We start from the raw sequence: 13,069 nt of genomic DNA, 5'->3' as shown, positions 1-13,069 counted from the left end.
AGTGAGGACCCAAGGGAATATGGGGACTTCCAATATACCTTTAATGCTTTTCTTTTCCTTCCCTTCCTCCCTCCCTCCGTCCTCCCTTCCTCCCTCCCTCCTCCCTCTCTCCCTTCCTTCCTTCCTTCCTTCCTTCCCTCCCTCCTTCTTTATTATTATTTATTCTTCCTGAAAATGTCCAACTGTGTGGATTCATTTTGCTAGGCTACAATTATTTGTTGCAAGGGTTTTTCTTTTCTCTCTCCATTCTCTCTGTCTGTCTCTCTCCCCTTTCTTCTCTTTCCGTTTCAACTGAGAGAAGGGAGAATTCAAGGCAGGGTGGGGATTAGCAATAGTGATGTCCAAAAAAAGAGGGCCACTAGAATTTTTTAAAAAGCACGGTGGGTGGAGATAAAAGTGCACAAAAGAGAACACAACAACGTTCAGGGAGAAGCACAGAGAAGCAAGACAGTTTTGAAAGTAGCACATGGAACTTATATATTAAAAAAAAAAAAAAGCAAGTGGTTTGACTTGGAAACTCATGATTTCATATTCAATCCTCTTTTTATACTCTATGCTACATAAGGAAATTTTCTTAAACAATATTTAAGCTTATAATTTAAAAAAATTTGACTCTCTCTTCAAGACTACTGTATTTCCTATGCATATGTCAAAATCAAACAATAATCCATGAGCAGCTGTCATGGATTGCTCAAAAGTTCATACACACAAAAGACATACATGTTATATGTTCATTAGATCTGCAGATGACATAAAGTTGGATAGGACAACTAGTTAACATATGGGACAATACAATTAGCATCCAAATGAAATTTCAACTGTCTAGAAGATTGGGCTGAATCTTCTTAGATATGATAGGGAAAAATATGAAGTCTTACACGAGGATCTAAAAAATCAAGTTTGTAAGCAGAAAAGACTGGGGGAAGGGGAAAAGGGAAGAGCACACTAAAAATTCATCTGAAGAAGATTTACAGGTTTTAGTAGACTGAAAGCTCAATATAAATCAAGGATATGATATGGTAGGTTGGGGGAAAAAGGCAAACACAAACCCCCCAAATGACATTTGACTAGTTTAAGAGAAACAGCCCATGCAGGACCCTAGTGGCTAATAATTCCCCTGGACGCTATTCTTGTCATTTGACATATGGAGTAATGCTGTAGGAAGCCATTTTAGAACAAGTACTGGCAAGCTGGAGACCTTCCAAAAGTGGGCAAACCTGGTATTGGCAAAAGGCCTCAAGATCCTGCCAAACAAGTTGAAAGAACTAGAGATGTTTCATTTGGAGAAAAGAAGTCTTGGGAGAAACAGTAGTTATTTTCAAGTATTTTAAGGATTCATCACATGTAGAAGCCAGATTAGGCTTATTCTGGCCCAGAAGTCAGGAAAAATATCGGGACATGAGGAAGACCTTCTAACAGTGGAACTGCCCCAAAGAGGAATGGATACCCCATGAGGTGAAGTATATTTGGGAGCCATGTTGTATGGGAAATCTTCTTTCTGAAGGAGTTCAACTAGCTGCCTCAAAGGTCCCTTCCCAACTCTTAAAGGCTCTGCCTCTGTGAAACATGAGCTAACACAGGCCCAGAAAAATGCCACAACCTTCCCCAAATCACACAGTGAGACAGTCTCCATCCCTTGTTCTGAAAGCAAGCATGGAAATGGGCAGGAAACCAAGTCCTGTGTAAACTAATGAGAAAGACTAGGAAGGGCCCAGGGTAATCACTACTTACCAAGAGGAGTGTCCACTAAGATAGCGCTGTATAACTCTGCGGGTGTCTGGGCAATGTTCACGGCCTCCATCTGCTCAAAGCTGCCTAGAGGGTGGCACTTGGGCACAAGCTCAGCAATGGAACGCTGGTGCAAGGTCCCTGTTATCAGCAGGATGACATTGTCGATCATGTAGCTATAGCTGGAAGGGAAAAAGATTCACCAGGCATCAGGAAATGCAGACAGAGATGGGAGATGGCTGGGATCTTTTCTGCTCCATAGAAAGAAACTTCCTGCCTAGGCAAGGGGACCTCAGTGAAGGCTCCTCCAGTGCCTACTTCTACCACTCCCTTGTAGTTCCAGTGCCACAGTATAGAAGGTGGAGTGGAATGGAAATATTGTGGGAATTAGAATCTCAATCTCACATTTCAGCTCTTACTAGAATAATCATTTCCCTACCGCACCCCACCCCGTGCCTCAGTCTTTCCTTCTGTACCCTGAGAATACTTTTGGTAGATAATGAAAAAAATATTAGGATCCTATGTGGTGTTGAAACATAAGTAAAATACTACTAGAAAATAACTTTACTTTTGTACACTAAAGACAAATTTAAGATTACTACACTAAAACAATTTTTACTTTAAGTTTTAAAATTTTAACCTAATAAAATACAAAAGGAGATGTTTTAATCATTCCTTTTTTTGGTGAGACTTTCACTGTTCCAGACTCCCCAAGATAATGAAGTCATCTTACTTCACTTACTTACTTAGAACAAATTTAGAGACCACAGAGACAAGTTTTATGCAAGTCAATTTTAGGGGAAAGCGTGGGCCTGTGTTTGGACACATATTATCAATGTGAGTTATTATTATAGTGAACTCGGGCTCTTCCCAGAACAAGTTGTGTGGAAGGGAGTAAGTATATGGTAGCAGAGACTCCCTAGTCAGGCCTAATGTTTTGAGGCCATGTTGTCCTGGGGAAAAGCAAAGGTGGGAATTACTAGCCGGTGCTAAGAAGGAAAAAAAAAAAAACCAAAAGAAACAAACAAAACAACTCAAAAATCTCAAACCTGGGCTCTACTGCCAACATGGTAGAGAGGCCTGAAGCAAGAAACCCCAGGCCCCGCTCCTGTCCTTTCTCATTGTCTGTTACCTTTTGGTAAGGTAACAGGAATCTAGTATCCTAGAGGGGAAAGGATGACAACAGTCTTTGTTTCAGAGAGCAGAAGAGCCCAAGTGGGCTGCTTTAAACAAATGTCTCAGCTGTGTGCCATTTATCATTTTTAGAAAGGTACAGATGGCATAGCTATCCAATTTTCCGAAGACACAAATCTGGAAGGGGTAGCTAACATGCTGGAAGACAAAATCAGGATCCAAAGAAATACCAACAGGTGGAATATAAGAAGAAGGGATTTTGTAAGGCTAAATGAAATCCCTTGCATTTGGATTAAAAAAAGATAACTTTACAAGAATACAGTGAGGGGAAGTCTGGTTAACCATGCATTTGTCTGAAAAAGATCTGATAGCCATGAGGGGCTACAACCTCCACAGGAATATACATGGAAAACAAAACAAAAAAAAAAAACCTAATGTGATTTTAGGTTATATTAAGAGAGGCCTTGGTCAGACCACATCAGAAGAAGGATCATGAGATCACTGATCAATCAAGAGCTGCCAGGAACTGCAAGATCATCTTAGTCAAGGCCAAAAACAAAGCAGTTGCATTTTAGGGAGGTTCAATGAATTGCCCAGTGTCTCATTGGGAACATCAAAGATAGTATTTAAATTTAGGCCCCCTGACATTCAAGCCAGTATTCCATCCACTGGTCTATGCTGCCTCCTCACACATTAGGTCCAATGTAGGTTCCACATTTTAGGAGAGACATTGCTAAGCTGGAGGGTGTACAGAAGAGAGCAAAACAGGGTGGTGAAGAATCTCAAGATAATGCCTTATAACAAATGAAAGACTTAGTAATATTTAATCTGGAAAAAAGACTTTGGGAAAACACTACTTCCAACCCAGCTCTCACAGCCACTGTGGGGTGAGGGGTGGAGAGACAACTCTGCGAAAGAAAGGGGTCCCCTCATCAATTGCCAACTTACTGCCACTCATGGGGCTGGCACCCCGAGGGAGACAGAAGACAGATAAATCAAGTGACCACCTCGACTTTGACCACAATTTCCCTGCAGACCCTGATGGAGATCATCCGGGATCCTGAATTCAAGAATCTTAGGAATAGCATCCCCAAACCACAACACTTGCTTCCAGTCCAGTCCACATTAACCATCACTGAGAGAAAAAAATCATTAGAGAGAAGGGCCTATCTTCTTTATCACTAATAACACTGCTGGCCAAATGTCACCCATAGGTAGATGAGTGTAAGAGCCCTGGGACTGTCCCCCTTCTCAACCACACCACCAGCTTCCAGCCTGGCCCCCAAAGCCACCATCCAAGAGACCAACTTCTAAAGAGAGCCTGGGAGCCCAACTGCGCTCACAAGGCACTTGAACGGAGAGAATGGAGACTGCACATGCCCCATCACTCCCACCACCCTTGGTTCAGGAGCCCTACACTCAAGCCTCGGAGGTGATTCTGACATGGTTTTCATGGTCTATCTGTATCCTCAGGGCTTGCTTAATGAAAGGCTCCATTCCTTTATCATGGTTGGGGTCCAAATGTTTGAAGAGCAATTGCTTGGAAGAGGGACAAGCTATGTTGTACTCTGCCCTTGATGGAAGACTAGGAGCAATAGAAGTAAGTGGCAAAGGGGCACAATTAGGCATGACGTAGGGGAAACCTTCCTTACCCAGGGAGCTGTCCAAAACAAAGTATAAAGCTGGGAGACAGAGGGCGCTCCCCCTGGCTTTAAGCAAAAACTGGACAACCATTTGTTGAGTTATAGAGGGGATCCTCTGTCAGATATTAGTTGGGTCAGATGGCCCTGAGGTCCCTTTTCATTCTGAAATTATGTAATTCGCTGTAGTATAAACATCACATTTTAAAGAAAAGGAAAATGAGGCTGAAAGAGGTTAAATTCAAGGTCATAAGGTTCAAAAACAGTGGAGTCAAAACTAGAATCCAAGTCTCCTGCTTGCTAGCTTGAGGCCCTTTCATTACTGTCCTGTCCTCCAACACAGACTAAGAGATATAAGGGAAGGGTCTATGAGAGAGAACTGGCAATGCTTAGCCTGGAGAAGAGAAAATGTAGGGAATAAACAATAGCCCACGGAATAGGAATTAGACTAATTCTGGTTGGCCCCAGAGGGTCGAACTAGAAACCGTGGTTGGAAACTGCAGAGGCAAAAAACCTTTCTAACAATTACAGTTCTCTCAAAGTGGAATGGGCCACCTCGGGAGAAACCACACAATATAGCACAATAAACAAGTATCCGTTGCACTGATTTGCACCAATCTGTACAAAGCACTAAGGGGCTGAGGAAACAGAGGTTCTGTGGGACAGGAGTTCTTCCCCCAAGGATTCTAGTAGGATTCTAATGTATGCATTATGACCTGCCATAATGTATACATCCTTTAGAGCAAAGGGCTTTGTGAGGGGTGAAGGGGAAGGCCGCCACGAGTGACGTAAAGCAGAAACTGGAGGGGGTCCATAGAAAAGGTAGCATTGGTGCTGACCTGTAAAAACAGCTTAAGAGTTCCATGGTGGAAGAGAGGGAAGGAAGCATCCAGTCCTTTGAATCTCTAGTGCCATCTTTTATATTCTCTGTATTTATCCTGTATGTTCTGATGTATGTACACGTGGCCTCCTCAATTAGAAGTAAAAACTTAATAAATGACTGACTGACAAAAAACACTCTGAACAAATGCCTGGAGACAGGAAAAAGTAGAGCATTGCGAGGGCCCAGTTTGAAACATAAAAAAACTAATAATAATTACAGCTAGCATGTAGTGCTTTAAAGTTTATAAAGTGCTTTACAAATATTATCTTATTTGAGCCTCACAACAACCCTGACAGGTAGATACTGTTATCACACATTTGTGTGTAAGTCCTCCAGACAAATTTTACAAATGAGAATACAGAGGCAGGAGAGACCAAGTGACTTACCTAGAGTCACACAGCTATTAAGTGTCTGAGGAAGGATTTGAACTCAGCTCCAGCTCTCTATCCACTGTACCACCAAACTGCTACAAAATAAGACTGAAAAGGTAGGATGCTGATAAAATATAAGGGACCTCTGACACCAAGCAAAACTTTAAATTTACTGGAAAGGCAACCGAAAACTAGTTAAGAATTTGAGCAGAAGAATGTCATAACTATATCCACACCCAAGCTAGATTATTCTAGCATATTCAAGACCATGTGGTGTAATGGGTACAGGGCTGCCCTGAATGCTAGGAATGCATGAGTTCAAATCCCAATGTTCCCACAGAATGGCTTGTATGACCCTGGGCACTGGACCTCAAAGCTTCAGGACCATTAGTTGCAACTGAGCAGGTGTGGAAATGGTATTAGAAGGGGCTGTTTCCTCACCAGGAAATCCCCATATTGATGAAATCACAGGTGTGGTCTCAAAGGTAAGTTAGAAGGTGAAAAGGCTGGGTGTGTCTGAAGGAGGGACTTGGGAATAAGCAGGAGGTGTTCGGAGTTGTGTGGAGACCAAAGGGTGGAATAGGGATAAGTGAGGTCACTGCAGAGGACAGCCAAGAATTCTTCGGTGACCACAATCACCTCCTGATGGAGATGGGCCCTAGACAGGAAACATCATGGAAACAGACTCCAGGCTAGTGGAAGGATAAAATTGTCACAAAGATGGATTAAGATATTTTGACCAAATGAGAGAATCCCAGAAGAAAAAAGCCTTGCAATTAAAATCAGAAGGGAAACAGACCAGAACTTTCTCAGACAGCAACTTTCTCTGACAAAGGCCTGCTATCAAATATATCTAGGGAATGACTAGAAATATAGAAGTCTTATTCTCCACTAAAAAGTGTCCAAAGGGAAGAAGCAGAATGTTCTTTAGGGAAGAACTGCCAACAGCCATGTCTTTAAAAATGTTCTGAATCATTTATTAGCAGTAAGGAAAATGCAAATTAAAATAATTCCATGATTCTACCTTCTTCCCTATGAGGTTGGCAAGTATGACCAAAAAAGGAGTAGAGGTGCTATTGGAGAACAGACACACAAATGCACTGCTTGTTCAGTGATGAATTGGCCCAAGAATTCTGAAAGCAATTTGGAATTATACTCCAAATATCTTGAAGCTCTGAATATTCTTTGACCCACCACTAAGCCAAATATTCCCCTAAGAAACATAAAAGAAAGAGGAAAGGACTCATATGTACAAAAGTATTTACAATATCACTTTAGGCTATAGCAAAGAACTAGAAACAATTAGAAACATTAATTGAGGAATGGCTAAAAAATTGTGGTATATATTGACAAAAAAAAAATTTAGGGAAACCTAAAAAAGTATATGAACTGATGCATCATTAAAAGTAAGTAGCATTCAGAGAACTATTTCTACAATAATAACAGTGTTGTAAATATGGAAAAACTTTTAAAGATTTAATAAATTATTATGGTTCCTTTCTAATTTTAGCTGCATTGTAATTGGATCAATGCAATGACCAAGCAGTTTTTTTTTTTTTCCAGAAGATTGATGATGAAGCATTTCTGCCACCCATCTTTTCCTGTAAAGGACAGCTGGTACAGAATGAGACATACATTTTCAGACATGACCATTAGAATCCATATTTGCTTTGCTTGTCTATATTTTTGGTAGAAAGAAGAGTTTTGAAGGGAGTATTGTGAGGACTTGGAAGGGATGACAGTGATGTGGGAAAAAGAAGAAAAGAATCCAATAAAACATTTGAAAAATACAATAGAAGAGATTCTGAAATTTGGAAGAGGATTCAAACAGAACAATGTTAGTACTACTACACTAATTTTAATCTATACATTTTTTTAAAGTCATAATATGTAGTTCCAGAAACAACCCTTTTTTCTGGCCTTTGCAGATAGAAATGTTATATTTGTTGATGATTTGTTGTTCATAATTTTCAAAAAAAATTTTTTTAAGATTTCATAAGTGATCATAGAGGACAGTTTTAGTGAAATGGTCAAATCAGTCAAGGAGCACCTACTAGGTGCAAGACACTAGGCTAAAGTGCTGAACACACAAAAATAAAACTGAGACAAGTTTACTATGGGTCAGGCACTGACTTGGAGTCGGAAACTTGATTTCAAGGGATTGAGGAGACAGTGAATATAGAGGAAAAAGTGGAGCACAGGATATAAAGATATATTTTTTAATTAAAAAAAAATAATCAGCAAAATCTGCCTTTTCTTCCCTAAATGAAAAGCAAAGAAAAACAAAACCCTTATTACAAACATATATGGTCAACGGTCATGTTTTTAAAAAAATCATTTTTATTTTTAGTCTTTCATCTTTCTATCTAGGGAGCATATTTTGTCATTATATCTCTGAAATTGTAGTTGGTTATTGCACTTCAGTTTTTCTAGAGTTATTTATCTTTACCATATTGTGGTCTTTGTATAAATTGTTTTCCTGGTTCAGCTCACTTTACTGCATCATTTCATACAAATCTTTCCAGACTTCATCAAAACCTTCCATTTCTTAGAGCACAACAGTACACCATCACATCTGTATACCATAACTTGTTCAGTCATCGCCCAGTTGATGGGCACCCACCTCATTTTCCAATTCTTTGCTACAACCAAAGTAGCTGCTATAAATATTCTGGGATATCTTTGCTTAGAGTTTGTTTTGCCTAGGATTCATCCCATTCTTAATCCACTTTCCCTCTTATTTCTCTTCCCACTTGCTTCTCTCCTTCTTGTTTTCCTTTTGAATGAAATGCATGTGTATGTTTGTGTCTTCTTGTGTCCTTTTAACTATTTCAGATGAGAGTAAGGTTCAAGTGTCACCCATATCCCCTTCCTATCCTTCACTGTTTGTATGATCAGTTTCTGTATGTTTGGCACCCTGATTCTGTGAGGTTTTCTCCAATCTTTCTCTCTCTTCTCCTAATGTATTTCATTCTCCTTCCTTTTTTCATAACAAAAGGCAAAAACCACAAGAAAAAACAAACTAAAAAAAAAAAAAAGTTAAACTAATATGCATTTATACTCTACAATTCTTTCTCTGGATGTGGATGGCATTTTCCAGTCCATGTCTGTTGGAATTGTCTTGGATCATTATATTGCTGAGAGGAACTGAGTTTATCTTAGTTGATCATTGCATAATCTTGCTGTTATTGTGTAAAATGTTCTCCTGGTTCTGCTCGCTTCACTCAACATTAGTAGTTTTATTCTTCCAAGATCATCAAAACATAACAAAACCACTCCCTCTAATTAGATTCCCTCTATAACTCCAAATGATGATAGGGCTGAAAAGGGACACATATATCATCTCCCCACATTTGAATAAAAACAGTTTAAGTCCCTTATGATTGTTCACTCATGTTTACCTTTTATGCTTATCTTGACTTTTGTGTTTGCACTTCCAAGGTTCTATGCAGTTCTGGTCTTTGCATCAAGAATGCTTTGAAGTCTTCTGTTCCATTTTTCCCCTTGTAGAATTCTATTTAGTTTTTCTAGATAAGTTTTTCCTTGGTTATAAGCTTAAAACTTTTTGTTTTCTGGAAAACATGGATATCTTTACTCCTTTACAGTGTTGGCTGCTAAATCATATGTGATCCTGATTATAGTTTTGAAGTTTCTGAATTCTTTCTGGCAACTTGAAAATTTGTTTGCTTTTTAAATTTTAGTTTGAGCTGGAAAGTCTAGATTTTTGTAATAATGCTCCTGGAATTTTTCGTTTTGGGTTATTTTCAAGAAGTAAACATAAGATTTTCTATTTCAGTTTTAAGAATTCTTGAAATAGGAGGCTCTAGGATCTTTCTTTTTTTTTGGTCATTAACTTTAGGTACTCCAGTGATTCTTAAATGATCTCCCCTTGATCTGTTTTCTAGTTTAATTTCTTTCTTTCTTTTTTAAACAATAAGACATTTTGGAAACTGAGTGGATACCCATCAACTGGAGAATGGCTGAATAAGTTATGTTATATGAATGTTATGGAATATTATTGTTCTATAAGAAACGATCAGCAGGATGATTTCAGAAAGGCCTAGGGAGACTTACATGAACTGATGCTGAGTGAGATGAGCAGAACCAGGAGATGATTGGACATCGCAACAACAAGATTATACAATGATCAATACTGATGGACGTGGCTCTTTTCAACAATGAGATGACTGAGGCTGGCTCCAATGATCTTGTGATGAAGTCATCTGCACCCAGAAAGAGGACTATGGGAATTGAGTGTGGGCCACAACATAGCATTTTCACTCTTTTTGTTGTTGTTTGCTTGCATTTTGTTTTCTTTCTCATTTTTTTTTCCTTTTTGATCTGATTTTTCTTGTGCAGCTAGATAATTGTGTAAATATGTATACATATATTAGATTTAATGTATATTTTAATATGTTTAACATATATTAGATTACTTATCTAGCGGGGGAGGTAGGGAAAAGGGGGGGGGAATTGGAACACAAGGTTTTTGCAAGGGTCCATTTTGAAAAATTATCCATGCATATATTTTGAATATAAAAAGGCTTTAATAAAAAAAAAGAATTTAAGAAATAAACAACAACAACAACAACAAAAACCCAATAAGTCAGTTTACATTTTCTTACTCTTTTCCTCCCAGTTTTTTGACTTTGTGTTTAATATTTCTGGTTGTCTCATGGAGTAACAACATTCTTGGTCATTCTATTTTCCAGGAATTATTTGTGGCTTCAGCAATATTTTGTACCTCCTTTGTACCTGTTAATGTCCTTCCAATTTTTTTTTTTCAATAACTCTCATTTCTTTTCTAGTTTTTTCCCATAGTACTCTCATTTTATTTATAAAAACATCTTTAACTCCTTTTTTCGTTTCTTTCAGAAATTTTAGTTGAATTTGTATCTGAACTATGTTTTTGTTTGAGGCTTTCTTATAGATTTTGGAGTCTTTTTCTTCTGTGTTTGCCTTTTGAGGGTCTCTGTCACCATTTTAATGGTGGGATTCTTTGTTTGTTCATTCTTTCAGACTACTTGTTGACTCTGGAACTGACTCTTGGGCTGGGCTCTGCATACTTCTGGAAGGAACATCTGGGCTGGTCCACCTGTTGCTCTCTTGGGAGTATCCTGTCTTGTGTTATTCCAGGATCTCAGGGACTGCTCAGGGTGGGGACCTGCAAGCTTTCAATGTTCCCAGAGTGGTCTAATCTGGGGCAGTCTGGATTTGGGTTTAAACAATATGCCTCTGAGTGTACCTTATTTGGATATTCAGTAAGCTCCTGGTGGACTCAGCCACTATCAGTCAGTTGGAAAGCTTTGCTTTCTCAGTGACAGTGATTTTGGTCTGAGACCTCAATCACATTGCTGCTGCTTAGTTCTGAACTTTCTCCTTGCTCAGTACATAGATGAGGGCCCTTGACAGAGGTCCCTCTGGGACCTCACTGGGGTTCTCAGTCCCCTCTGGATCTGGGCCCAAGAATTAGACAGTGAATGAAAGAGTCAAGATTTGGCATTTATCCGTGCAACCTGCACAAGATTAGGTCCCTCCAAGCTGGATTTGGGCCTTTTTGCCCTGGTGCACAGCCTCTCCCTGCAGTGGAATGTTCTGCAGCTTGCTCCTGGCTAGACCCTGACTGCAGACCTCTGTCTTTTTATGCCAACTTGGGCTGAAAATATGACTCATTGTGATTTTTTTCTTGGATTACCTGATCAAGATTCAGTCTGGCAAGTTTCTAAGATCTATTTGGAGAAGGTGTATGTTGGGGATTGGGGAGAGCTCAAGGTATTTCTTCTTACTCGGCAATCTTCTAGAAATACTCTTTTTAAAAAGTTAACAGAAAAGGAAAAGAGAAAGATGGAGGTAGTGTGAAGAACTAGAAGAATCAAAGTGGGAGGGGTGGGGCTTGGGGAGGGCAATCAGGGAGAACTGATGAAGTCCGTAGGCCCACAGAAACCAATTGTGTGGGAGAAAATGCACATAAGGAGGGCATGACTGCTAAATACAGTAATGCCCTGGGGGAGTTAGGAGGCAATGGGATCAAGAGTGCTGTTAAAGGGATCAGCTCCAATGAACAGTATTGCTCTCTCTTCCTCTATGACCAAATTAAAGGCGTAAGGAAGGGTCTTGAAGCAGGAAGGTCACATTTTAAGCAACTGATGCTCTTCAAGAGGAGAATGATTCCTTATCAAGAGCACTGTAGTTGGAATTTCTGTTCAGGTTCAGTTTGAACTCCATACCTTACAACTTAGATTTTAAAGTTCTAGGATTCTGCAAAGGAAGAGCAGAAGGAAACTAGTGCTAGGGACAAAAAAGAAAAGTGCTTATTCAGAAAGAGTATAACCGGGACACACCATCGTTTCTCCTAAAGATTCTGATAACATTCTGATAAAAATGATAACATGCAGAATCTGGAAAATGTCACAGGCACAAAGCCAGGCACAATGGAGCCTGGGTAGCTGGGGATGGAGAGTGCTTTATAGAAAGTCTTTCAGCCCTAGGAATCACCAGCAGGTCAGTGGTGGTAGAGCTGACTTGTGGACTGACTGATCCCCAGGACTAAGTATCAGCTGCTTGGGAATGGGGAGAACTACAGTGTTAGATGGCAGAGGAGTGATGGAATCAAGATGGAGAACATGACACTGTGGACTCAGTTTTTTCAACTGTAAAAAGGGGATAATAATAGCATCTGAGAACTGAGGATCAAATGAAATACTTGACAAGTATTTAGCACAGCCTGGCAAAGAGTAGACACTATATAAATAATAACTACTATCACCATTGTTTGCTGTTATCAATTGATCAAAAGGGGGGGGGGATTAGACCAACATCTTATGGGCCATAACACAATAAACTCAACTTAAATATAAAAAGTCACATCACAGTCTAACCCCTAGGGCAGGAGCTTCTTATCCTCTGACAAAGAGCATCATGGACCCCTTTTGGTAGCAATCAAGTGAGGTCTATGGACCCCTTTCAGAATAATGTTTTTAAAATGCATAAAATAACACATATTGGATTGGTTAAAAAAATTTTTTTTTGCATAAATGCAGTCATCCATTTTTAAATTCAAGGACTCTAGGTTAAAAACCACGATTAGAAAGGGTCCAAGGTAGAGACTAGCTTTGAGGGTTTCCAATCTGAGTTTTCCTCCATAGGCCTAGAGAGTTAACTTTTCTAGGGTCCCCACAGACTTAACAGGAGAACTGAGATTCAAACTCGGGTCTTCATAGTTCAAATGGAATGCTCTTGCTGCTATATTAGGCTGCCTCATTATTAATGTTTTTATTTGGCTTTCTCACATTCATATAGCAGGATGCCTGACT

At 39.5% G+C, this 13,069-nt stretch overlaps 1 protein-coding gene and 1 long non-coding RNA gene across 3 annotated transcripts in view; both read right to left on the bottom strand.

Moving 5' to 3' along the window:
• Window positions 1–13,069, bottom strand: part of LOC127547910 (uncharacterized) — a 351,717-nt gene that overhangs the window by 155,674 nt on the left and 182,974 nt on the right. The window lies entirely within an intron of this gene.
• The window catches only part of ATP6V0D1 (ATPase H+ transporting V0 subunit d1), a 99,985-nt gene that overhangs the window by 13,884 nt on the left and 73,032 nt on the right, over window positions 1–13,069 (bottom strand). The window contains exon 3 of the mRNA XM_051975014.1: window positions 1,732–1,910. Coding sequence (XP_051830974.1) covers window positions 1,732–1,910 — 179 coding nt within the window. The remainder of the gene's footprint in view (window positions 1–1,731; window positions 1,911–13,069) is intronic.

The sequence above is a fragment of the Antechinus flavipes genome, chromosome 2 (genome assembly GCF_016432865.1).
Source record: "Antechinus flavipes isolate AdamAnt ecotype Samford, QLD, Australia chromosome 2, AdamAnt_v2, whole genome shotgun sequence".
Taxonomy (NCBI): Eukaryota; Metazoa; Chordata; class Mammalia; order Dasyuromorphia; family Dasyuridae; genus Antechinus; species Antechinus flavipes.
This window is presented reverse-complemented; position numbering and strand designations above follow the sequence as displayed.